General features: G+C 45.3%; 1 protein-coding gene across 1 annotated transcript in view; it reads right to left on the reverse strand.

Moving 5' to 3' along the window:
- Positions 1-23827, reverse strand: part of noxred1 (NADP-dependent oxidoreductase domain containing 1) — an 84624-nt gene that overhangs the window by 2525 nt on the left and 58272 nt on the right. Inside the window, exon 5 of the mRNA XM_060829016.1 lies at positions 14250-14466. Within this exon, the coding sequence (XP_060684999.1) occupies positions 14250-14466 (217 nt within the window). The remainder of the gene's footprint in view (positions 1-14249; positions 14467-23827) is intronic.

The raw sequence follows: 23827 nt of genomic DNA on the forward strand, positions 1-23827 counted from the left end.
GGAATAATGCCTTCTTATCAAGCCTATCAACCCGGATGGCAACTTTCAGGGATTTAAGTACATGGACACCGAGATCTCTCTGCTCATCTACACTACCAAGAACCTTACCATTAGCCCAGTACTCTACATTCCTGTTGCTCCTTCCAAAGTGAATCACTTTACACTTTTCCACATTAAACTCCATTTGCCACTCTCAGTCCAGCTCTGCAGCTTATCTATGTCTCTCTGTAACCTGCAACATCCTTTGGCACTGTCCACAACTCCACCAATCTTAGTGTCATCCGCAAATTTACTAACCCACCCTTCTAAGCCCTCATCCAGGTCATTTATAAAAATGACCAACAGCAGTGGCCCCAAAACAGATTCTTGCAGCATATCACTAGTAATTGAACTCCAGGATAAATACTTTCCATCAACCACCACCCTCTGTGATCTTTCAGCTAGCCAATTTCTGATCCAAGCCACTAAATTATCCTTAATCCCATGCCTCTGTATTTTCTGCAATAGCCTACCATGGGGAACCTTATCAAACCCCTTACTGAAATCCATATACATCACATCAACCACTTTACCCTCATCCACCTGTTTGGTCACCTTCTCAAAGAACTCAATAAGGTTTGCAAGGCATGACCTACCCTTCACAAAACTATGTTGACTATCCCTAATCAACTTATTCCTTTCTAGGTGATTATAAATCCTTTCTTATAATCCTTTCCGACACTTTACCCACAACTGAAGTAATGCTCACTGGCCTATAATTACCAGGGTTGACTCTACTCCCCTTCCTAAACAATTTGCTACCCTCCAGTCTTCTGGCACTATTCCTCTAGGCAATGATGACATAAAGATCAAAGCCAAAGGCTCAGCATTCTCCTCCCTGGCTTCCCAGAGAATCCTAGGATAAATCCCACCCAGCCCAGGGGATTTATCCATTTTCACACTTTCCAGAATTGCTAACACCCCCTCATGAGCCTCAATCCCATCTAATCTATTCGCCTGTATATCAGTATTCTTCTCAATAACATTGTCTTTTTCCAGTGTGAATACTGACACTGAAATTCATTCAGCACCTCTCCTATCTCCTCAGATTCCACACATAACATCCCACTACTGTCCTTGACTAGCCCTAGTCTTACTCTAATCATTCTATTATTCCTGACATACCTACTGAAAGCTTCAGGATTCTTCTTAATCCTACCTGCCAAAGACTTCTCATGTCCCTTCCTGGCTCTTCTTAGCTCTTTTTTGGCTAATTTGTCACTCTCAAGCACCCTAACTGAGCCTTCACACCACATTCTAACATAAGCCTCCCCCTTCCTCTTGAGGGACCTTCAGGGTCTGCTTAATAAAGGGCTTACATAATAAATTCCAGCCAGGCAGGCCATTGTCTGTTACCAAAGGAACCCATTCTCAACAAGTTCCACAGGGAGATTAATTATCCTTAAAAGGGCCTTAAAAGGGTTATCACATGGGTAATGCATTAGTATAATAATAGAAGACTGGAAGGTGCCTGCCCCTCTTCCATGGTTACCTTCGCGTCCGGGTGTCTACCAACACTCTTGAGCTGTTCAGGGAGAGGTGGGCATCCCAGGGAGCGGAGTGTTTTATTTCCTCCTCCAACTCTATTTTGATTTAATCCCTGCCCTCCCCTTCACTGTTTGATCACACAGCATTGCCCTTTGATGTGAAGGGCACTGCTTGTCACTGGCCACTCGGGTGTTTCCTTTCTTCCTGGTGGTGGGAAATGAATAAAGATTTATAGACCTGTTGTCTTTCACTGTGTCTCACACCTGCACATGCACAACATGGGTGCTGGGGAAAATATAAGCACTACTGCTGTTAGGTGGTAGTGTAGGGGGAAATAGAGAAAAAAATACAAGACTGGAATCAAAGAGTGGACATGAACGGGGTATTTACAAGCTAGCAGACAGTGAACGGTGGAATGGTACAAGGATCAGGGTTAGGGTGTCAGCTATTTGCAATCCACATTAATGAATAGTCAAAAATCCAGGAAGTGATATATCTAAATTTGTTGATGATACAAAGTTAGGTGGAAAGGTATATGGGAAGGAAAGAAAGAAGCTGCAAAGAGATATGAAACGTTAAGTGAGTGGGCAATAAGACAGCTGATGGAGTATAAAGTAGGAAGTTGTGGAGATGTCCAATTTTCCTAAGAATAGAAAATCAGGATATTTTTAAAAAGATATGAAACTTGTATACTTTGAAGTTTCAAAGAAACTTGAATGTTTCTATATGATGTAAACAGTATGTTAGCAGTTACAGCAAGCAATTTCGATGGCAAATGGCATGTTGGCCTTTATTGCAAAGGGATTTCAGTACAGAAATAAAGAAGTCTTGCTAATATTGTACAAGATTTTGGTGAAACCACATCTGGAGTGCTGTGTGCAGTTAAATAGACAATGTCTTTTCCCTGGGGTAGAGGAGTCCAGAACTCAATGGCATAGGTTTAGGGTGAGAGGAGAAAGATATAAAAGAGATCTAAGGGGCAACTTTTTCACACAGAGGATGGTGCGTGTATGGAATGAGCTGCCAGAGGATGTGATGGAGGCTGGTTCAATTGCAACATTTAAAAGGCATCTGGATAGATACATGAATAGAGAGGGTGTGGAGGGATATGGGCTGGGTGCTGGCATATGGGACTAGATTAGGTTGGGATATTTGGTTGGCATGGACAGGTTGGACCGAAGGGTCTCTTTCCATGCTGTACATCTCTATGACTCTATGACTGTAAAGGTGGTTAAATGGAAGTTCACTATATTCAACCCTGGGATGAGAGACTAGTCCTATTATGACATATTAAGTAAATTAGGCCTGTATGCACTGGAGCTTAGAGAATGAGAGGTGATTTCAATGAAACATACAAGGTTCACAGAATCATGGAATCCCTACAGTGTGGAAGCAGGCCATTTGGCCCATCAAGTCCACACTAACCATCCAAAGAGCATCCCATTCAGATTCACACCCATCCCTGTACCCTGCATTCCCCATAGCTAATCCACCTAACCTGCATATCCTTGAACACAATGGGCAATTTAGCATGGCCTAACCTGCACATCTTTGGACTGTGGAAGGAAACTGGAGCACCCGGAGGAAACCCACTCAGACACCGGGAGAATGTGCAAACTCCACACAGACAGTCGCTCGAGGTGGGAATCGAATCTGGGACCCTGGCACTGTGAGGTAGCAGTGCTAACCACTGAGCCACTGTGTCACTCACTGAAGGACCTTTTTCTGAGCTGTGGACTGTCAATGGCTCTCAGGGTGGAATCAAACCCGTGTTCCTACCGAACGTAGCTGGGAAAGAGTGATTCTTATTCTGATGACTGGGTGGGGAGGGAGAAAGTGAATTGAGTACATTAGTCCCCCCATATCCACGGGGGTTACGTTCCAGGACCTACTGCAGAAACCCGAAACTGCAGATAGGAGCGAACCCATTGATTTCATTGGGCAACGTAGCTTCCCAGCAGCCTTTTGGTCCCTGGTTCCGGAATGTTCCCTTTTATATGTTCCAGCCATGGTAAACCACGGGTAAATGAAACCGTGGAAAATGATTCTGCGGAAACAGAGGTTACCCTGTACATGGAAATAGTATCCAGAGATACAGTCATAGCATCATAGAGATATACAGCATGGAAACAGACCCTTCAGTCCAACCCATCCATGCCGACCAGATATCCCAACCTAATCTAGTCTCACCTGCCAGCTGATTATCTTATATGTCTCTATTAAGTTACCTCTCAACATTCTTCTTTCTAACGAAAACAGCCTCAAGTCCCTCAACCTTTCCTTGTAAGACCTTTCCTCCATACCAGGCAACATCCTAATAAATCTCCTCTGCACCGTTTCCTAAGCTTCCACATCCTTCTTATAATGCGGTGACCAGACAATACTCCATGTGCGGCTGCATTAGAGTTTTATACAGCTGTAGCATAACCTCGTGCTCCCGGAACTTGATCCCTCTATTAATAAAAGCGAAAACACTGTATGCCTTCTTAACAACCCTGTCAACCTGGCTAAAAACAATGACTGCAGATGCTGGAAACCAGATTCTGGATCAGTGGTGCTGGAAGAGCACAGCAGTTCAGGCAGCATCCAACGAGCAGCGAAATTGATGTTTCGGGCAAAAGCCCTTCATCAGGAATAAAGGCAGAGATCCTGAAGGGTGGAGAGATAAGCTAGAGGAGGGTGGGAGTGGGGAGAAAGTAGCATAGAGTACAATGGGTGAGTGGGGGAGGGGATGAAGGTGATAGGTCAGGGAGGAGGGTGGAGTGGATAGGTGGAAAAGAATATAGGCAGGTAGGACAAGTCATGGGGACAGTGCTGAGCTGGAAGTTTGGAAATGGGATGAGGTGGGGGAAGGGGAAATGAGGAAGCTGTTGAAGTCCACATTGATGCCCTGGGGTTGAAGTGTTCCAAGGCAGAAGATGAGGCGTTCTTTCTTCAGGTGTCTGGTGGTGAGGGAACGGTGGTGAAGGAGGCCTAGGACCTCCCTGTCCTCGGCAGAGTGGGAGGGGGAGTTGAAATGTTGGGCCACAGGGCGTGTGGTTGATTGGTGTAGGTGTCCCGGAGATGTTCCCTAAAGTGCTCTGCTCGGAGGCCTCCAGTCTCCCCAATGTAGAGGAGACCGCATCGGGAGCAACGGACGCAATAAATGATATGAGTGGATGTGCAGGTAAAACTTTGATGGATGTGGAAGGCTCCTTTAGGGCCTTGGATAGAGGTGAGGGAGGAGGTGTGGGCGCAGGTTTTGCAGTTCCTGCGGTGGCAGGGGAAGGTGGCAGGATGGGAGGGTGGGTTGTAGGGGGGTGAGGACTTGACCAGTTAGTCACGGAGGGAACGGTCTTTGCAGAAGGTGGAAAGGGGTGGGGAGGGAAATATATCCCTGGTGATGGGGTCTTTTTGGAGGTGGAGGAAATGTCGGCGGATGATTTGGTTGGTAGGGTGGAAGGTGAGCACCAGGGGCGTTCTGTCCTTGTTAAGGTTGGAGGGGTGGGGTCTGAGGACGGAGGTGCGAGATGGACGAGATGCGTTGGAGGGCATCTTTAACCATGTGGGAAGGGAAATTGCAGTCTCTAAAGAAGTAGGCCATCTGGTGTGTTCTGTGGTGGAACTGGTCCTCCTGGGAGCAGATACGGCAGAGGCGGAGTTTTGCAAGAGGTAGGGTGGGAAGAGGTGTAATCCAGGTAGCTGTGGGAGTCGGTGGGTTTGTAAAAAAATGTCAGTGTCAAGTCGGTTGTCATTAATGGAGATGGAGAGGTCCAGGAAGGGGAGGGAGGTGTTAGAGATGGTTCAGGTAAATTTAAGGTCAGGGTGGAATGTGTTGGTGAAGTTGATGAATTGCTCAACCTCCTCGCGGGAGCATGAGATGGCGCCAATGCAGTCATCAATGTAGCGGAGGAAGAGGTGGGGAGTGGTGCCGGTGTAATTATGGAAGATCGACTGTTCTACGTAGCCAACAAACAGACAGGCATAGCTGGGGCCCATTCGTGTGCCCTTGGCTATCTCTTTGGTCCTGAGGAGTGGGAGGATTCGAAGGAGAAATTGTTAAGGGTGAGGACCAGTTCGGCCAAACGAATGAGAGTGTCGGTGGAAGGGTACTGTTGGAGACGTCGGGAGAGGAAAAAACGGAGGGCTTGGAGGCCCTTGTCATGGCAGATCGAGGTGTTGAGGGATTGGATATCCATGGTGAAGATGAGGTGTTGGGGGCCAGGGAAACGGAAGTTTTGGAGGAGGCGGTGGGCATGGGTGGTGTCTCAAACGTATGTGGGGAGTTCCTGGACTAGGGGGGATAGAACAGTGTCGAGGTAGGTAGAAATGAGTTCAGTGGGGCAGGAACATGCTGAGACAATGGGTCAGCCAGGATGGACAGGCTTGTGGATCTTGGGAATGAGGTAGAACCGGGCAGTGCGGGGTTCCTGGACAATGAGGTTGGAAGGTGTGGGTGGGAGATCTCCTGAGGTGATGAGGTTCTGTATGGTCTGGAAGATGATGGCTTGGTGATGGGGGGGGGGTGGGGTCATAGTCGAGGGGGCGGTAGGAAGAGGTGTCCTCGAGTTGGTGTTTGGCTTCAGCAGTGAAGAGGTCAGTGCGCCAGACTACCACTGCGCCCCCTTTATCTGCTGGCTTGATGGTGAGGTTGGGATTGGAGCAGAGGGATTGGAGGTCTGCGCATTGTGAGGGTGAGAGATTGGAGTGGGGGAGGGGGGTGGAATTTTCAAGGATCTGTGTACCTGGACACTGAGATCTCTCTGCTCCTCTACACTACCAAGAATCTTACCATTAGCCCAGTACTTTGCATTCTGGTTACTCCAACCAAAGTGAATCACCTCACACTTGTCCGCATTAAACTCCATTTGCCACCTCTCAGCCCACCTCTGCAGCTTATCTATGTCTCTCTGTAACCTACAACATCCTTCGTCACTCTCCACAACTCCACCGACCTTAGTGTCGTCTGCAAATTTACTAACTCACCCTCCCACACCCTCATCCAGGTCGTTTATAAAAATTACGAACAGCAGTGGACCCAACACCGACCCTTGCGGTACACCACTGGTAACTGGACTCCAGGATGAACATTTCCATCAACCACCACCCTCTGTCTTCTTTCAGCAAGCCAATTACTGATCCAAACTGCTATATCTCCCACAATCCCATTCTTCCGCATTTTGTACAATAGCCTTCTGTGGGGAACCTTATCGAACGCCTTGCTGAAATCCATATGCACCACATCAATTGGTTTACTCTCATCTACCTGTTTGGTCACCTTCTCAAAGAACTCAATAAGGTTTGTGAGGCACGACCTACCTTTCACAGAACTGTGCTGACTATCCCTAATCAAATTATTCTTTTCTAGATGATTATAAATCCTATCTCTTATAACCTCTTCCAAAACTTTACCAACAACTGAAGTAAGGCTCACTGGTTTATAATTACCAGGGTTGACTCTACTCCCCTTCTTGAACAGGGGAACCACATTTGCTATGCTTTGTTGGATATATCTTAATGATCAATAATTAACATCAGTGAGGCAGCCTTCGTTATAAAACCATGGGCCCTAGTTAGCTCACAGGGCTTCTGTGGCAAGTTAGAACTACTGATACCTTCCGGAAGAAACCCCCTTGCCTAACAAACCCTACCCATTATTTATGAGAAAGTTGTCTTTTAAAGAAATCTCAGATATAATAAGCTGACTACCTCGTGGTGGTATAATTTTCCTTTACATGCATTTTCCATTTTACCGCAATCTAAATCAATGTTGTTGTAGGTTGGCATATAGTACTTGTTTACTTTGGCTCTATTCTTGTTAAAAGTCAGCTTGTAAAGATGCCAGAGTGAAATGCGCCCAAACATCCTCAAATAAAACAATATACAAACGCCCATATTAAAACACACTCATTTTTTTCTGATGTGAGCCCTCAATCCTTCGGAATGTGGGCGATTCTAGTATTCAGAGGGAACTGGGCTTCCTAGAGCAAGTGACACAAGTTCAATGTATGTGTGTGCATGTGTGCATGTGAGTGTGCATGTGTGTGTGTGTGTGTGTGTGCATGTGTGTGTGTGTGTGTGTGCATGCGCGTGTGTGTGTACGTGCACATGTGTCTGTGTGTGAATTCGTGTGTCTGCGTGCATGTTTGTATGAATGTATGCGTGTGAGTGCTTGTGTGTGTATATGTGTATGTGTGATGTGTGCTTGCGCACGTGTATGTGTGTGCACGCATGTGTGTGAATGTATGTATGTGTGTTCATGTATATGTGTGCATTCATGTGTGTCTGTGTGTATGCTATTGTGTGTCTGTGTGTGCACACGTGTGTGTGTGCACGTCTGTGCGGGCGCGTGTATCTGTATGTGCATGTGTTTGTGTGTATCTTGTGTGCGTGTGTATGCACGTGTGCGTATCTGTGCATGTGTGTGCGCTTGAGTGTGTGTGTATGCGCATGTGTCTGTGTGTGCGCGTGTCTGTGTAGCGGGGGGGAGGGGACAAACTGGATGTATAAAAAGGAAGTTAAAGGGAAAGTTAGAACAAGAGAAGTCAAGAAAGGCAACTGTATCAATGAGGCAGAAAACTCGAAACGGGATCATGCTGTAAGGTTGAGTGGAATAGGGGTTGATGGGAAGGGTGAGAGCAGCAACAAATTAAAAATACTGTAGATGAATGCACAAAGCATTAGAAATAAGATGGATGAGCTTGAGGCTCTTTTGGAAATTGGCAGATACGATATTGTGGGGATAACTGAGACGTGGCTTCAAGTGGATAGGGCCTGGGAAATGAATATTCAAGGCTACACGTGCTATCGTAAGGACAGACTGACGGGCAGAGGGGGAGGGGTAGCCATGTTCGTAAGGGAGGATATTCAGTCCCTTGCGCGGGGGGGACCTAGAGTCAGGGGATGTAGAGTCAGTGTGGATAGAGCTGTGAAATACCAAGGGTAAAAAGACCCACTTGGGAGTCATCTACAGGCCCCCAAACAGTAGTCTGGATGTCGGATGCAAGATGAATCAGGAGCTGAAATTGGCCTGTGGTAAAGATGTTACTACAGTTGTTATGGGGGATTTTAACATGCAGGTAGACTGGGAGAATCAGGATGGTATTGGACCTCAAGAAAGAGACTTTGTGGAGTGCCTCAGAGATGGATTCTTAGAGCAGCTGGTGCTGGAGCCGACCAGGGAGAAGGCACCCGCATGGGCCCCAGCTATGCCTGCCTCTTCGTAGGATATGTGGAACAGTCCATCTTCCGCAACTACACTGGCACCACCCCCCACCTTTTCCTCCGCTACATCGATGACTGTATCGGCGCTGCCTCGTGCTCCCACGAGGAAGTTGAACAGTTCATCAACTTTACTAACACCTTCCATACCGACCTGAAATTCACCTGGACTGTCTCAGACTCCTCCCTCCCCTTCCTAGACCTTTCCATCTCTATCTCGGGCGACCGACTCAACACAGACATCTACTATAAACCGACTGACTCCCACAGCTACCTGGACTACACCTCCTCCCACCCTGCCCCCTGCAAAAACTCCATCCCATATTCCCAATTCCTTCGTCTCCGCCGCATCTGCTCCCAGGAGGACCAGTTCCAACACCGCACAGCCCAGATGGCCTCCTTCTTCAAGGACCGCAGACTCCCCCCAGACGTGATCGACGATGCCCTCCACCGCATCTCCTCCACTTCCCGCTCCTCCGCCCTTGAGCCCCGCTCCTCCAACTGCCACCAAGACAGAACCCCACTGGTTCTCACCTACCACCCCACCAACCTCCGCATACAACGTATCATCCGCCGTCATTTCCGCCACCTCCAAACGGACCCCACCACCAAGGATATATTTCCCTCCCCTCCCCTATCAGCGTTCCGCAAGGACCACTCCCTTCGTGACTCCCTCGTCAGATCCACACCCCCCACCAACCCAACCTCCACCCCCGGCACTTTCCCCTGCAACCGCATGAAAAGTAAAACTTGCGCCCACACCTCCTCCCTCACTTCCCTCCAAGGCCCCAAGAGATCCTTCCATATCCGCAAAAAGTTCACCTGTACCGCCACACACATCATGTATTGCATCCGCTGCACCCGATGTGGCCTCCTCTATATTGGGGAGACAGGCCGCTTACTTGCGGAACGCTTCAGAGAACACCTCTGGGACACCCGGACCAACCAACCCAACCACCCCGTGGCTCAACACTTTAACTCTCCTTCCCATTCCACCGAGGACATGCAGGTCCTTGGACTCCTCCACCAGCAGAACATAACAACACGACGGCTGAAGGAGGAGCGCCTCATCTTCCACCTGGGAACCCTCCAACCACAAGGTATGAATTCAGATTTCTCCAGTTTCCTCATTTCCCCTCCCCCCACCTTGTCTCAGTCGGTTCCCTCAACTCAGCACCGCCCTCCTAACCTGCAATCCTCTTCCTGACCTCTCCGCCCCCACCCCACTCCGGCCTATCACCCTCACCTTGACCTCCTTCCACCTATCCCACCTCCATCACCCCTCCCCCAAGTCCCTCCTCCCTACCTTTTATCTTAGCCTGCTTGGCTACTCTCTCTCATTCCTGATGAAGGGCTTATGCTCGAAACGTCGAATTCCCTATTCCTGAGATGCTGTCTGACCTGCTGTGCTTTGACCAGCAACACATTTTCAGCTGTGATCTCCAGCATCTGCAGACCTCATTTTTTACTCGAAGGCAATTCTGGATCTGGTATTGTGTAATGAACCAGAATTGGTCAGAGATCTCGAAGTGAAGGAGCCACTGGGAAGTAGTAACCATAATACAATAAGTTTCAATCTGCAATTTGAGAGGGAGAGGGTACAGTCGGAAGTGACAGTACTTCTGTTGAATAACGGGAACTATGGAGCTATGAGGGAGGAGCTGGCCAAAGTTCAATGGTGCAATACCTTAGCAGGGATGGTGGATATTTCTGTGTATAATGCAGAAGTTGCAGAATCAGTTTATTCCAAAAAGGAAGAAAGATCCTGGGAGGAGGCATGGGCGGCCGTGGCTGACGAGGGAAGTTAAGAAACATATAAAGTTGAAAGAGAAAAAGTATAACATAGCAAAGATAAGTGGGAAAACAGAGAACTGGGAAGCTTTTAAAGAACAACAGAGGATAACTAAGAAGGAAATACGCAGAGGAAAAATGAGGTATGAAGGTAAACTGGCCAATAATATAAAGGAGGATAGTAAAAGCTTTTTCAAGTATGTGCAAGGCAAAAAAATGGTTAGGACTAAAATTGGGCCCTTGAAGACAGAAACAGGGGAATATATTACAGGGAACAAAGAAATGGCAGAAGAATTAAATGGGTACTTCAGATCTGTGTTCACTGGGGAAGACACAAACAATCTCCCTGAGGTAACAATGACTGAAGGACCTGAACTTAAGGGAATCTGTATTTGCTAGGATTTGGTGTTGGAGAGACTGTTAGGTCTGAAGGTTGATAAGTCCCCGGGGCCTGATGGTCTACATCCCAGAGTACTGAAGGAGGTGGCTCGGGAAATAGTGGCTGCGTTGGTGATTATTTTCCAGAATTCGATAGATTCGGGATCGGTACCTGAGGATTGGAGAGTGGCTAATGTTATACCACTTTTTAAGAAAGGTGGGAGAGAGAAAGCAGGAAATTATAGACCAGTTAGTCTGACCTCAGTGGTGGGAAAGATGCTGGAGTCTATTATAAAGGATGAGATTACGGCACATCTGGATAGTAGTAACAGGATAGGACAGAGTCAGCATGGATTTATGAAGGGGAAATCGTGCTTGACTAATCTTCTGGAGTTTTTTGAGGATGTAACTCTGAAGATGGATGAGGGAGATCCAGTAGATGTAGTGTACCTGGACTTTCAGAAAGCTTTTGATAAAATTCCACATAGGAGGTTAGTGAGTAAACTTAGGGCGCATGGTATTGGGGGCAAAGTACTAGATTGGATTGAAAATTGGTTGGCTGATAGGAAACAAAGGGTAGTGATAAACAGCTCCATTTCGGAATGGCAGGCAGTGACCAGTGGGGTACCGCAGGGATCCGTGCTGGGACCGCAGCTTTTTACAATATATGTTAATGATATAGAAGATGGTATCAGCAATAACATTAGCAAATTTGCTGATGATACAAAGCTGGGTGGCAGGGTGAAATGTGATGAGGATGTTAGGAGATTACAGGGTGACCTGGACAAGTTAGGTGAGTGGGCAGATGCATGGCAGATGCAGTTTTATGTGGATAAATGTGTGGTTATCCACTTTGGTGGCAAGAAGGCAGATTACTACCTCAACGGAATTAATTTAAGTAAAGGGGCAGTACAGAGAGATCTGGGTGTTCTTGTACAACAGTCAATGAAGGCAAGCAGGTAGTGAAGAAGGCTAATAGCATGCTGGCCTTCATAACAAGAGGGATTGAGTATAGAAGCAAAGAGGTGCTTCTGCAGCTGTACAGGGCCCTGGTGAGACCACACCTGGAGTACTGTGTGCAGTTCTGGTCGCCAAATTTGAGGAAAGACATTCTGGCTATTGAGGGAGTGCAGCGTAGGTTCACGAGGTCAATTCCTGGAATGGAGGGATTACCTTACACTGAAAGACTGAAGCGACTGGGCTTGTATACTCTTGAGTTTAGAAGACTGAGAGGGGATATGATTGAGACATATAAGATTATGAAAGGATTGGACACTCTGGCAGCAGGAAACATGTTTCCGCTGATGGGTGAGTGCCGAACCAGAGGACACAGCTTAAAAATACGGGGTAGACCATTTAGGACAGAGATGAGGAGAAACTTCTTCACCCAGAGAGTGGTGGCTGTGTGGAATGCTCTGCCCCAGAGGGCAGTGGAGGCCCAGTCTCTGGATTTATTTAAGAAAGAGTTGGATAGAGCTCTCAAAGATAGTGAAATCAAGGGTTATGGAGATAAGGCAGGAAGCGGATACTGATTAGGAATGATCAGCCATGATCATATTGAATGGTGGTGCAGGCTCGAAGGACTGAATGCTCTACTCCTGCACCTATTGTCTATTGTCTATTGTCTACTGTGTGCGCATGCGTGTCTGTGTGTGCGCGCATGTGTGTATCTGTGTGTGTGTGCATGCGTCTCTGTGTGTATGCACGTGTGTATATGTGTGTGTCCGTGTCTGTGTGTGCGCGTATATGTGTGCGTGTGCGTGTGCATGTGTGTGTATGCGTGTCTGATACAGAGAGAGAAAGAGATAGGACGATAAAGGAATTGCTGATGATAAGCTGATCGAGAAATGTTTGCTGGGTAGAGTGCCAATGACGTGCAATTCTGGTCTCCTTCCTATCGGAAAGATGTTGTGAAACTTGAAAGGGTTCAGAAAAGATTTACGAGAATGTTGCCAGTGTTGGAGAATTTGAGCTATAGGGAGAGGCTGAACAGGCTGGGGCTGTTTTCCCTGGAGCGTCGAAGGCTGAGGGTTGACCTTATAGAGGTTTAGAAAATTATGAGTGGCATAGATAGGGTAAAAAGGCAAAGTCTTTTCCCTGGGGTCGGGAGTCCAGAACTAGAAGGAATAGGTTCAGGGTGAGAGGAGGAAATATAAAAGAGACTTAAAGGGGGCAACTTTTTCACACAGAGAGTGGCACGGGTATGGAATGAGCTGCCAGAGGAAGTGGTGGAGGCTGGTACAATTGCAAACTTTAAGAGGCATTTGGATGGGTATATGAATAGGAAGGGCTTGGAGGGATATGGGCCGGGTGCTGGCAGGTGGGACTAGATTGGGTTGGGATATCTGGTTGGCATGGATAGGTTGGACCGAAGGGTCTGTTTCCATGCTATACATCTCTATGACTCTATGACAAGTGTAAATAGTTGAAAATGGGTTGTCTTGCTGGGAGCAACCCATACAACACATGACCTAGGGGAGTGGGAGAAGAATAATGAACAGAGAGGATGGTGTTCACATTCCAAATTTGTTAAGCTCAATGTTGAGTCCTGAAGGCTGTGAGGTACCAAGACCGAAGATGAGGTGCCTTGTTGGAGCACTGCAGCAAGCCTGAAACAGAGATGTTACCCAAGGAACATGGTGGTGTGTTGAAGTACCAGGCAACTGGAAGCTCAGTGTCATTTTTAATGAACAAAATATCGATGTTCTGCAAAATGGTCACCATCTGCATCAAAGAACTGTGGAGTCCAAAGCACTGAAAATAACTATAGAGAGAGATAGATTTTTCAAATACTGGGGAGTTGAATGCAATGAGGAGATGGCATGAAAGAGGAGTTGAGATTTGCGGTAGATCAGGGGCCTATTCCAACAGAGAATCCAGAAGGAAGTTCTTCTTCCAGAGAGACGAGAGAATGAAGAATTTGATACCAAATTGAGATGAGCAGTCAAGATGGTGATGGAGGAATCTTGGATACTGGCTGAAATGTATGATTCTGAGCATATGATTGTCTGTCTGTTGTTTGATTTGTCTGTGGGGCAGCTCTCACCTTTAGCACAATTTTCCAGATGTTAGCTAAAGGAATGAAACAGTGTTAGACAATACCTTGTTGATATATTCATGTAATTAATAACAGTTTTAATATTAAACTATTAACAATTAATAATTTTACGGTCACCTTTATTGACACCAGATAACTAAGTTCAAAATCACAAATTACTGTGGTGAGATCCAAACGGTAATCTCAAGATTATTAATTCAGACCACTGGAATGCTCATCCCAAAACATATTCATTAAGCTCCCATATCCCCAAGCATATGCAGTTCTAATGATCAAGTCATGAGATACAACATACCTGCTATACGACAGTGACTGAATGCAGGATGCGTTGACAAAGCTTTCTTGAGAAAACAATGTTGGGTTGTCAAGTGCTTCCACACCTTCTGAAGGGCTGAAGAGGAGTTCATTGAGTATGTCCAGTGAGATATGATAGGGCACTTTCAGCAAATGGAAGACATTCAGGACAGAATACATTACTTCTTCAAACCACTTGGGGTCCAGACATGAAATATCTGAGAGGATCAGAAGCAAATTCAGAGTTCAGCTAACAACTGAGTTTGGAAAAATCAAACAAAGCGAAGTTACACACAGTATTTATGCAAATATTCAGGAGCAATTTGATCAGGTTCCACATGTGAGACTTTTAAAGTTGAGAGCTCTCTTAATGTTTAACCTCCCGGCGAATCTTTTTTTTAAACTAATTTATAGGATGAGAGTGTCACTGGCTAGGCCATCTCTAATTACCCAGAGGGCAGTTAACAGTCAACCATTGTTGTAGGCCTGGAGTCACGTGTAAGCCAGACCAGGGAAGGATAACAATTTCCTTCCTTAAAGGACATTAGTGAACCTGATGAGTGTCTTCTCCCCCAACAACTGACAATGGAATCATGGTGTTTTAATTCCAGATTTATATTGAACTTATATTGGTGGCATTTGAACCCAGTTCCCCAGAACATTACCTGGGTCCAACAATAATACCATAACATGCCTCCTTGCCTCCTCTTTCCTAGCTAATAACTCAAGGTTTATCTGATAAGGGTCCATTCCCAAAGTATCAGCCTAGTCATTGTCAACAATCTGTTTTAGTATGGACACTGTTAACAGATAAATACAATGGGTTTCATACCATATGCCCAACTTAGGATGGGGCCATACTGGACCTGGTGTTGGGGAATAAGCCCAGCCAGTTGGTTGAAGTTTCAGTAGAGGATAACTTGGGAATAATGATCACAATTCCATAAGTTTTAGAATACTCATGGACAAAGATGAGAGTGGCCACTAGGAAGACCAATTATACCAAAATTTGACAGGAGCTGAGGAATATAGATTGGGAGCAGCTGTTTGAAGGGAAATCCCCATTCGATATAGAACAAAGAACAAAAAACAAAGTGCTTGGGAGCCTCCTGTGAAGCGCTTCTGTGATGTTTCCTCCGGCCAACCGCCTAAGCGCCACATACGAAATCACTATAAATGCTGGAGGAAACATCACAGAAGCGCTCCACAGGAGGCTCCCAAACACTGAGGATGTCACCTAGACAGGGGATGAAATGTCTGCAACACAAATTCCCAGCTCGGCGAACAGAACCACAACAATGAGCACCCGAGCTACAAATCTTCTCCCAAACTTTGAACAAAGAACAAAAAATAAAGAAAATTTACAGCCCAGGAACAGGCCTTTCGGCCCTTCAAGCCTGAGCCAATCCAAATGTACTGTCTAAACCTGTTGGTCAATTCCTAAGCATCTGTATCCCTCTGCTCCCCACCTACTCATGCATCTGTCCAGACGGACCTTAAATGAATCTACCATGCCTGCCTCTACCACCTCTGCTGGCAATGCGTTCCAAGCACCCACCACCCTCTGTGTGAAGTACTTGCCGCGTGTATCCCCCTTTAAACTTTCCACCTCTCACCTTGAAAGCATGGCCTCTGGGAAAAAGCTTGTCTCGATCCACCTTGTCTATACCCTTCATGATTTTGTAAACCTCAGTCAGGTCACCCCTCAATCTCCTTTTTTCTAGTGAAAATAAACCTAACTTACGCAACCTCTCTTCATAGCTAGCACCTTCCATACCAGGCAACATCCTTGTAAACCTTCTCTGCACCCTCTCCAAAGCGTCCACATCCTTTTGGAATGTGGTGACCAGAACTGTACACGGTATTCTAAATGCAGCTGAATCAATTGTACAATTTTAACATGACCTGCCAGCTCTGATACTCAACATCCTGTCCAATGAAGGCAAGCATACTGTATGCCTTCTTGACCACTCTATCCACCTGTGCAGCAATCTTCAGGGTACAATGGACCTGAACTCCCAGGTCTCTCTGCCCATCAACTTTTCCCAATGCTCTTCCATTCATTGCATAATTCGCTCTAGAATTAGACTTGCCTAAATACATCACCTCACATTTGTCTGGATTGAACTCCATCTGCCACTTCTCTGCCCAACTCTCCAGTCTGTCTATATCCTCCTGTATTCTCTGACAGTCCCTTATGCTTTCTGCTACTCCACCAATCTTTGTGTCATCTGCAAACTTGCTGATCATACCAACAGTGCCCTCTTCCAGATCATTTATGTATATCACAAACAACAGTGGCCCCAACACTGACCCCTGTGGAACCCCAATGGTCATCTTTCTCCATTTCGAGAAACTCCCTTCAACGACTACTCTCTGTCTCCTGTTGCTCAACCTGTTCTTTATTCATCTAGCTAGAACACCCTGCACACCATGTGACTTCACTTTCTCTATTAGTCTACAATGAGGAATCTTATCAAACGCCTTACTAAAGTCCATGTATATGACATCAACAGCCCTTCTTTCATCTATCAACTTGGTCACTTCTTCAAAAAACTCTATTAAGTTGAAAATCACACACAACACCAGGTTATAGTCCAACAGGTTTAACTGGAAGCACACTAGCTTTTGGAGCGACGCTCCTTCATCAGGGGATAGTGGAGGGCTCAATCCTAACACGGAATTTATAGCAAAAATTTACAGTGTGATGTAACTGAAATTATATATTGAAAAATTGATTGTCTGTTAAGCCTTTCATCTGTTAGAATACAGTGATAGTTTCACTTCTTTCATGTGTAAATCACAAAACCTTTTTTAAAAAAAGTTGAATTGTCGGGTTAGCTGTTAACAATGGTGATAGCTAGACAATATGTTGAAGGTGTTGGTCCCCTGTGTTCTCTGTCTATGCCATGATGTTTAGATTGATTCTAATCTAAAAAGTGAGATAACAGCATTGTACATGAATTCATGCAGTTTTTGAGGTCAGAGCTCTACATTAATGCATGCAGTTTTTGAATAAAGTACAATGTAACTCTGCAAGTACAAATTCACCCCACAAAATATATGTGTGCATGTGGGTCTTTATCTGTATGTCTGTGTGTGTCTGTCTGGGTTGGGGGTTGTGAGTGTGAGAAAGTGTATGTGTATGTGTGCGTAGTGAGTGCAGAGTGTCTTAAGTCTGTGAGGGGGAGCATGTGAGAGTGTGGGAGTGTGTGTGTCTGTAAGGATGTGTGTGGGTGTCAGTGTGCGCGTCTGTGTGTATGCGTGTCCGTGTGTATGTGTGTATAGGAGTGTGTGTGTGTGTGTGTGTGTGTGTGTGTGTGTGTGTGTGTGTGTGTGTGTGTGTGTGTGTGTAGAAGTATCTTTTAAAAAAAAGGTTTTGTGATTTACACATGAAAGAAGTGAAACTATCACTGTATTCTAACAGATGAAAGGCTTAACAGACAATCAATTTTTCAATGTATAATTTCAGTTACATCACACTGTAAACTTTTGCTATAAATTCTGTGTTAGGATTGAGCCCTCCACTATCACCTGATGAAGGAGCGTTGCTCCAAAAGCTAGTGCTTCCAGTTAAACCTGTTGGACTATAACCTGGTGTTGTGTGATTTTTAACTTTGTATACCCCAGTCCAACACCGACATCTCCAAATCATGTCTATTAAGTTGGTAAGGCACAATCTCCCCCACACAAACCATATTGCCTATCACTGACAAGATCTATTTATATTTAGAAAAGAATGAGCTTATCTCTTAGTACCCTCTCCAGCAACTTCCCAACCACTGACATTAGGCTCACTGGTCTGTAGTTACCCAGAATATGCTGTGGTTCTGTTCGCCGAGCTGGGAATTTGTGTTGCAGACGTTTCATCCCCTGTCTAGGTAACATCCTCAGTGCTTGGGAGCTTCCTGTGAAGCGCTTCTATGATCTTTCCTCCGGCATTTATAGTGGTTTGAATCTGCCGCTTCCGGTTGTCAGTTCCAGCTGTCCGCTGCAGTGGTCAGTATATTGGGTCCAGGTTGATGTGCTTCTTGATTGAATCTGTGGATGAGTGCCATGCCTCTAGGAATTCCCTGGCTGTTTTCTGTTTGGTTGGTCCTGTAATAATAGTGTTGTCCCAGCCCAATTCATGTTGCTTGTCATCTGCGTATGTGGCTACTAAGGATAGCTGGTCGTGTCGTTTCATGGGTAGTTGGTGTTCATGGATGTGGATCATTAGCTATCTTCCTGTTTGTCCTATGTAGTGTTTTGTGCAGTCTTTACATGGATTTTGTATACTACATTGGTTTTGCTCATGCTGGATATCGGGTCCTTCGTTCACCAACTAGCCACGAAACGACACGATCAGCTATCCTTAGTACCTTTGAAAGCCTCCCACATCTCAAAGGTGGACTTCCATTCAAATAGCTGTCCAGTCCACATTTCCCAGCTCCTGCCTAATTTTGATATAATTGGCTTTGGCCCAGTTTAGTACTCTTCCCTGAGGACCACTCTCTTCTTTAACTATGTGCATTCTAAAACTTACAGAATTTTGGTCATGTTCCCAAAGAAATCCCCCACTGCAACTTCTACCACCTGTCCTATCTCGTTCCCCAGTACCAGGTACAATATGGCCTCTTCCCTCATCGGACTATTGACATACTGCTCTAGAAAACTCTCCTGGACGCTTCATACAAATTCTACTCCATCCAGACCTCTGACACTAAGTGTATCCCAGTCAATGTCGGGAAAATTAAAATCTCCCATCACCACTACCCTAATGCCTCTACATCTATTCATAATCTGTTTACCTATTTGTTCTTCTACCTCACACTCACTGTTGGGAGGTCTGTAATACAGCCCCAACAATGTAACTGCACCCTTCTTATTTCTCAGCTCCACCTATAATGCCTCACTACTCAAGACCGCCATAGAGTTCCCCTTTAGCACAGCCGTGATATCGTCCCTGAACAGCAATGCAACTCCACCCCCTCTTTTACTTCCCTCCCTGCCCTGTCTGATGCATCTATATCCTGGAACATTTAGTTGCCAATCATCATGCCCTTCCTTCAACCAAGTCTCTGTGATGGCAATAATGTCATACTCCCAGGCACCAATCCAAACACTAAGTTCATCTGCCTTACACACTATACTCCTTGCATTAAAGTAGATACATTTCAGGCCACCAGTTCTTTTGCGCTCACCTGCTCTCTGCCTACTCTTCCCTTTATTAATGCTCTCTTCATGATTCTTACCGTCTGCAGTCTCCACCTCGCTGCCTACTTGTTTTCTCTTCTGGTTACCAGTCCCCCTGCCACATGTAATAGTCCCACCTTCCTCAGAACCAGTCCCAATGTCCAACAAATCTGAACCCCTCCCTCCTACACCATCTCTCAAGCCACGTGTTCATCCTGCCTATTTTTTCATTTCTACACTGAATAGAACATAGCACTGGTAGTAATCCCGAGATCACTACCTTTGAGGTCCTCCCCTTTAACTTCTCTCCTAGTTCCCCAAATTCTTCTTTCAGGACCTCATCTCACTTTCTACTAATATCATTGGTGCCCATATGCACCAAGACAACTGGCTGTTCACCCTCCCCTTTTAGAATACTCTGCAGCCGATATGTGGGAGGATTTTAAAGAAAGCTTGATTAGACTGCAGGACAGACATGTTCCTGTGAAAATGAGGGATAGAAATGGCAAGATTAGGAAACCATGGATGACAGGTGAAATTGTGAGACTACCTAAAAGGAAAAAGGAAGCATACATAAGGTCTAGGTGACTGAGAACAGACGAAGCTTTGGAAGAATATCAGGAAAGTAGGACCAATCTGAAATTAGGAAGAAAGAGGGCTAAAAGGGGTCGTGAAATATGTTTAGCAAACAGGGTTAAGGAAAATACCAAAACCTTTTATTTGTATATAAGGAGCTAGAGGGTAACTAGAGAAAGGGTTGGCCCACTCAAGGACAAAGGAGGAAAGTTATGTGTGGAATCAGAGAAAATGGGTGGGACTCTTAATGAGTACTTTGCATCGGTGTTCCCTGAGGAGAGGGACATAGCAGATGTTGAGGTTAGGGATAGATGTTTGATTACTATAGGTCAAGTCGGCATAAGGAAGGAGGAAATGTTGGATATTCTAAAAGGCATTAAGGTGGACAAGTCCCCAGGTCCAGGTGGGATCTCACCCAGTTTACTGAGGGAAGTGAGAGGGGAAATAGCTGGTGCCTTAACAGATATCTCTGCTGCATTCTTGAACATGGGTGAGGTCCCGGAGGACTTGAGAATTGGTAATGTTTTTCCCTTGTTTAAGAAGGGTAGCAAGGATAATCCAGATAATTATAGACCAGTGAGCCTGAAGTCAGTGTTAGGGAAACTGCTGGAGAAGATACTAAGGGATAGAATCTATTTACATTTGGAAGAAAATGGGCTAATCAGTGATAGGCAGCATGGTTTTGTGCATGGAAGGTTATGTCTTACCAACTTAATAGAATTCTTTGAGGAAGTGACAAAGTTGATTGATGATGAAAGGGCTGTAGATGTCATATACATGGACTTCAGTATGCCATGTGATACGATTCCACATGGTTGGCTGATGGAGAAAGTGAAGATGCATAAGGTCCAGGGTGTACTAGCGAGATGGATAGAGAACTGGTTGGGCACCAGGAGACAGAGTAGTTGTGGAAGAGAGTTTCTCAAAATAGAGAACCATGACCAGTGGTATTTCACAGGGATCCGGTGCTGGGGCCACTGCTGTTTATGATATTATATATTACTGATTCCTGATGAAGGGCTTATGCCCGAAACATCGAATTTCCTATTCCTTGGATGCTGCCTGACCTGCTGTGCTTTAACCAGCAACACATTTTCAACTGTGATCTCCAGCATCTGCAGACCTCATTTTTTACCCTATGATATTATATAAATGATCTGGAGGAAGGTAAAGGTGGTTTGATTAGCAAGTTTGCAGATGACACTAAGAATGGTCGAGTAGCAAATAGTTAAAAGGACTGTCATAGAATGCAGCAGAATATAGATCAATTGGAGAGTTTGGTGGAGAAATGGCAAATGGAGTTCAATCCAGGCAAATGCAAGGCAATGCGTTTTGGAAGATCCAATTCTAGAGCGAACTATACAGTAAATGGAAAAATCCTGGGAAAAATTGATGTACAGAAAGATCTGGTCCAAGGTATCCTGAATTTTGCAATGCAGGTTGATAGAGTGGTCAAGATGGTGTACAGCATGCTTTCCTTCATTGGACGAGGTATTGGACAAGATCTGGCAAGTCATGTGACAGTTGTATAGGACTTTGGTTCGGCCACATTTGTTAACTGTGTACAGTTCTGGTTGCTACATTACTAGAAGGATGTGGACACTTTGGAGAGGGTGCAGAGGAGGTTCACCAGGATGTTGCCTGGCATGGAGGGTGCTAGCTGTGAAGAGAGGTTGAGTAGATTAGGATTATTTTCATTAGAAAGATGGAGGTTGAGGGGATTGAGGTCTAGACAGAGTGGACAGCAAGAAGCCTTTTCCCAGAATGTGGGACTCAATTACTAGGGGTCACAAGTTCAAGGCGAGAGGGGAAAGGTTTAAGGGAGATATGCATGGAAAGTTCTTAACGCAGAGAGTGGTGGTACTTGGAATGCACTGCCAGCGGACGTGGTAGAAGCGGGCACAATAGCATCATTTAAGATACATCTAGACAGATACATGAATGGGCAGGAAACAGAGGGTTACAAACCCTTAGAAAATAGGCAACAGGTTTAGATAGAGGATCTGGATCGACGCAGGCTTGGAAGGCCAAAGGGCCTGTTCCTGTGCTGTAATTTCTTTGTTCTTTGCCCTTTATTGTTTGTCCAATCAAACTGATCACCACATTATAGGAAGGATGAGGAAGCTTTGGATAGGGTTCAGAGGAGATTTACCAGGATGTTGCCTGGTATGGAAGGAAGGTCTTATGAGAAAAAGCTGAGGGACTTGCTATTTTCGTTAGAGAGAAGGTTGAAGAGGTGACTTAATTAAGACATATAAGATAATCAGAGGGTAAGATAGAGTGAACAGTTGGAGCCCTTTTCCTTGGATAGTGATGGCTAGCATGAAAAGACATAGCTTTAAATTGAGGGGTGATAGATATAAGACAGATGTCAGAGATAGTTTCTTTACTCAGAGAGTAGTAGGGGTGTGGAACACACTGTCTGCAACAGTAGTAGGCTAGCCAACTTTAAGGGTATTTAAATGATCATTGGATAGGCATACGGATGAAAATAAAATAGCATAGGTTAGGTGGGCTTCGATTGGTTTCACAGATCAGCACAACATTGAGGGCCAAAGGGCCTGTACTGCGCTGTAATGTTCTATGTTCTACATGTTCTAAACTAGATAACTTGCTGAAAATGTGAAGCATTCACCCTGATGGATTTGCATTTTCCTTAACCCAGAGCTGCTGGAGTTCAACCAGTGACCAGGTTAGGACCAGCACAAACCAGAATTGAAACTTGCTTGTTTCTTGGTTTTATGGCAAGGCTGTATACCAAGTGTTAAATCATTAATTAGAGAATTCCTAAAGAAGATAAGACTGTCCAGAGTTTAAAAAAAAGGTCATGAGAGTAGGTAGCAAGAAATAACCCTTTTAATGTGGAGATAATGTTGTCAACTGGAATGAATGGAGTAGCTGTGATGGGAATAGGAACAATTGCCTCTTCCAGGGGCGTTATGTCTAAGACACTAAATCATAACAACACTTAATTTTTCTGACTTTATAAGTGATGCTGTGACCTCCAGTTCCAACAAATCCAATGATAAAACATCAATTCATCAAAAAGCACTTTTGATTTAACCAGGTAGAATATAACTAGATGAATCATAGAATTTTACAGTACAGAAAGAGGCTACTTAGCCGAACATGTTTAAAGCAGCTCTTGAAAGAGTTATCCAGCCCTATCTGCAGATACCTCACAATTCATCACTTTTAAATATATATCCTGTCTCTTTTGAACCCTCCTATAGTAAGAAGAATCTCCTGACTCCCCAAAGCCTATCCACCATCTACAAGGCACAATTCAGGAATGTGATGGGATACTCCCCACTGGCCTGGATCAGTACACCTTCAGTAACACTCAAGGAGCTTGACAACATCCAGGATAAAGCAGCCCATTTGATTGGCTCCATATCCACAAGCATCCATTCCCTCCACCACTGATGCTCAGTTGCAGCAGTGTGTACAATCTACAAGATGCACTGCAGAAATTCATCAAAGATCCTCAGACAGCATCTTACAAACCCACAACCACTTCCACCTAGATACATAGGAACACCACCATCTGAATGAATGGATGAATCAATGATTTGTCACATGTACTTTGAAATACAGCGAAGTGTGTTGTCCGGCGTTGTTTTGAATTACAAAAAAGCTATAAAGGGATTACTTAAATAAGAGTTCATCTTCTATTCAAATTGGGATCTCAAGCACTGCCGCCGCAACATTAACCGACTCAACCTGTCCACCCCTCTCACCCACTCCAACCTCTCACCCTCAGAACGTGCAGCCCTCCACTCCCTCCGCTCCAACCCCAACCTCACCATCAAACCGGCGGACAAGGGA

Source organism: Hemiscyllium ocellatum, chromosome 8 (assembly GCF_020745735.1).
Source record: "Hemiscyllium ocellatum isolate sHemOce1 chromosome 8, sHemOce1.pat.X.cur, whole genome shotgun sequence".
Lineage (NCBI taxonomy): Eukaryota > Metazoa > Chordata > Chondrichthyes > Orectolobiformes > Hemiscylliidae > Hemiscyllium > Hemiscyllium ocellatum.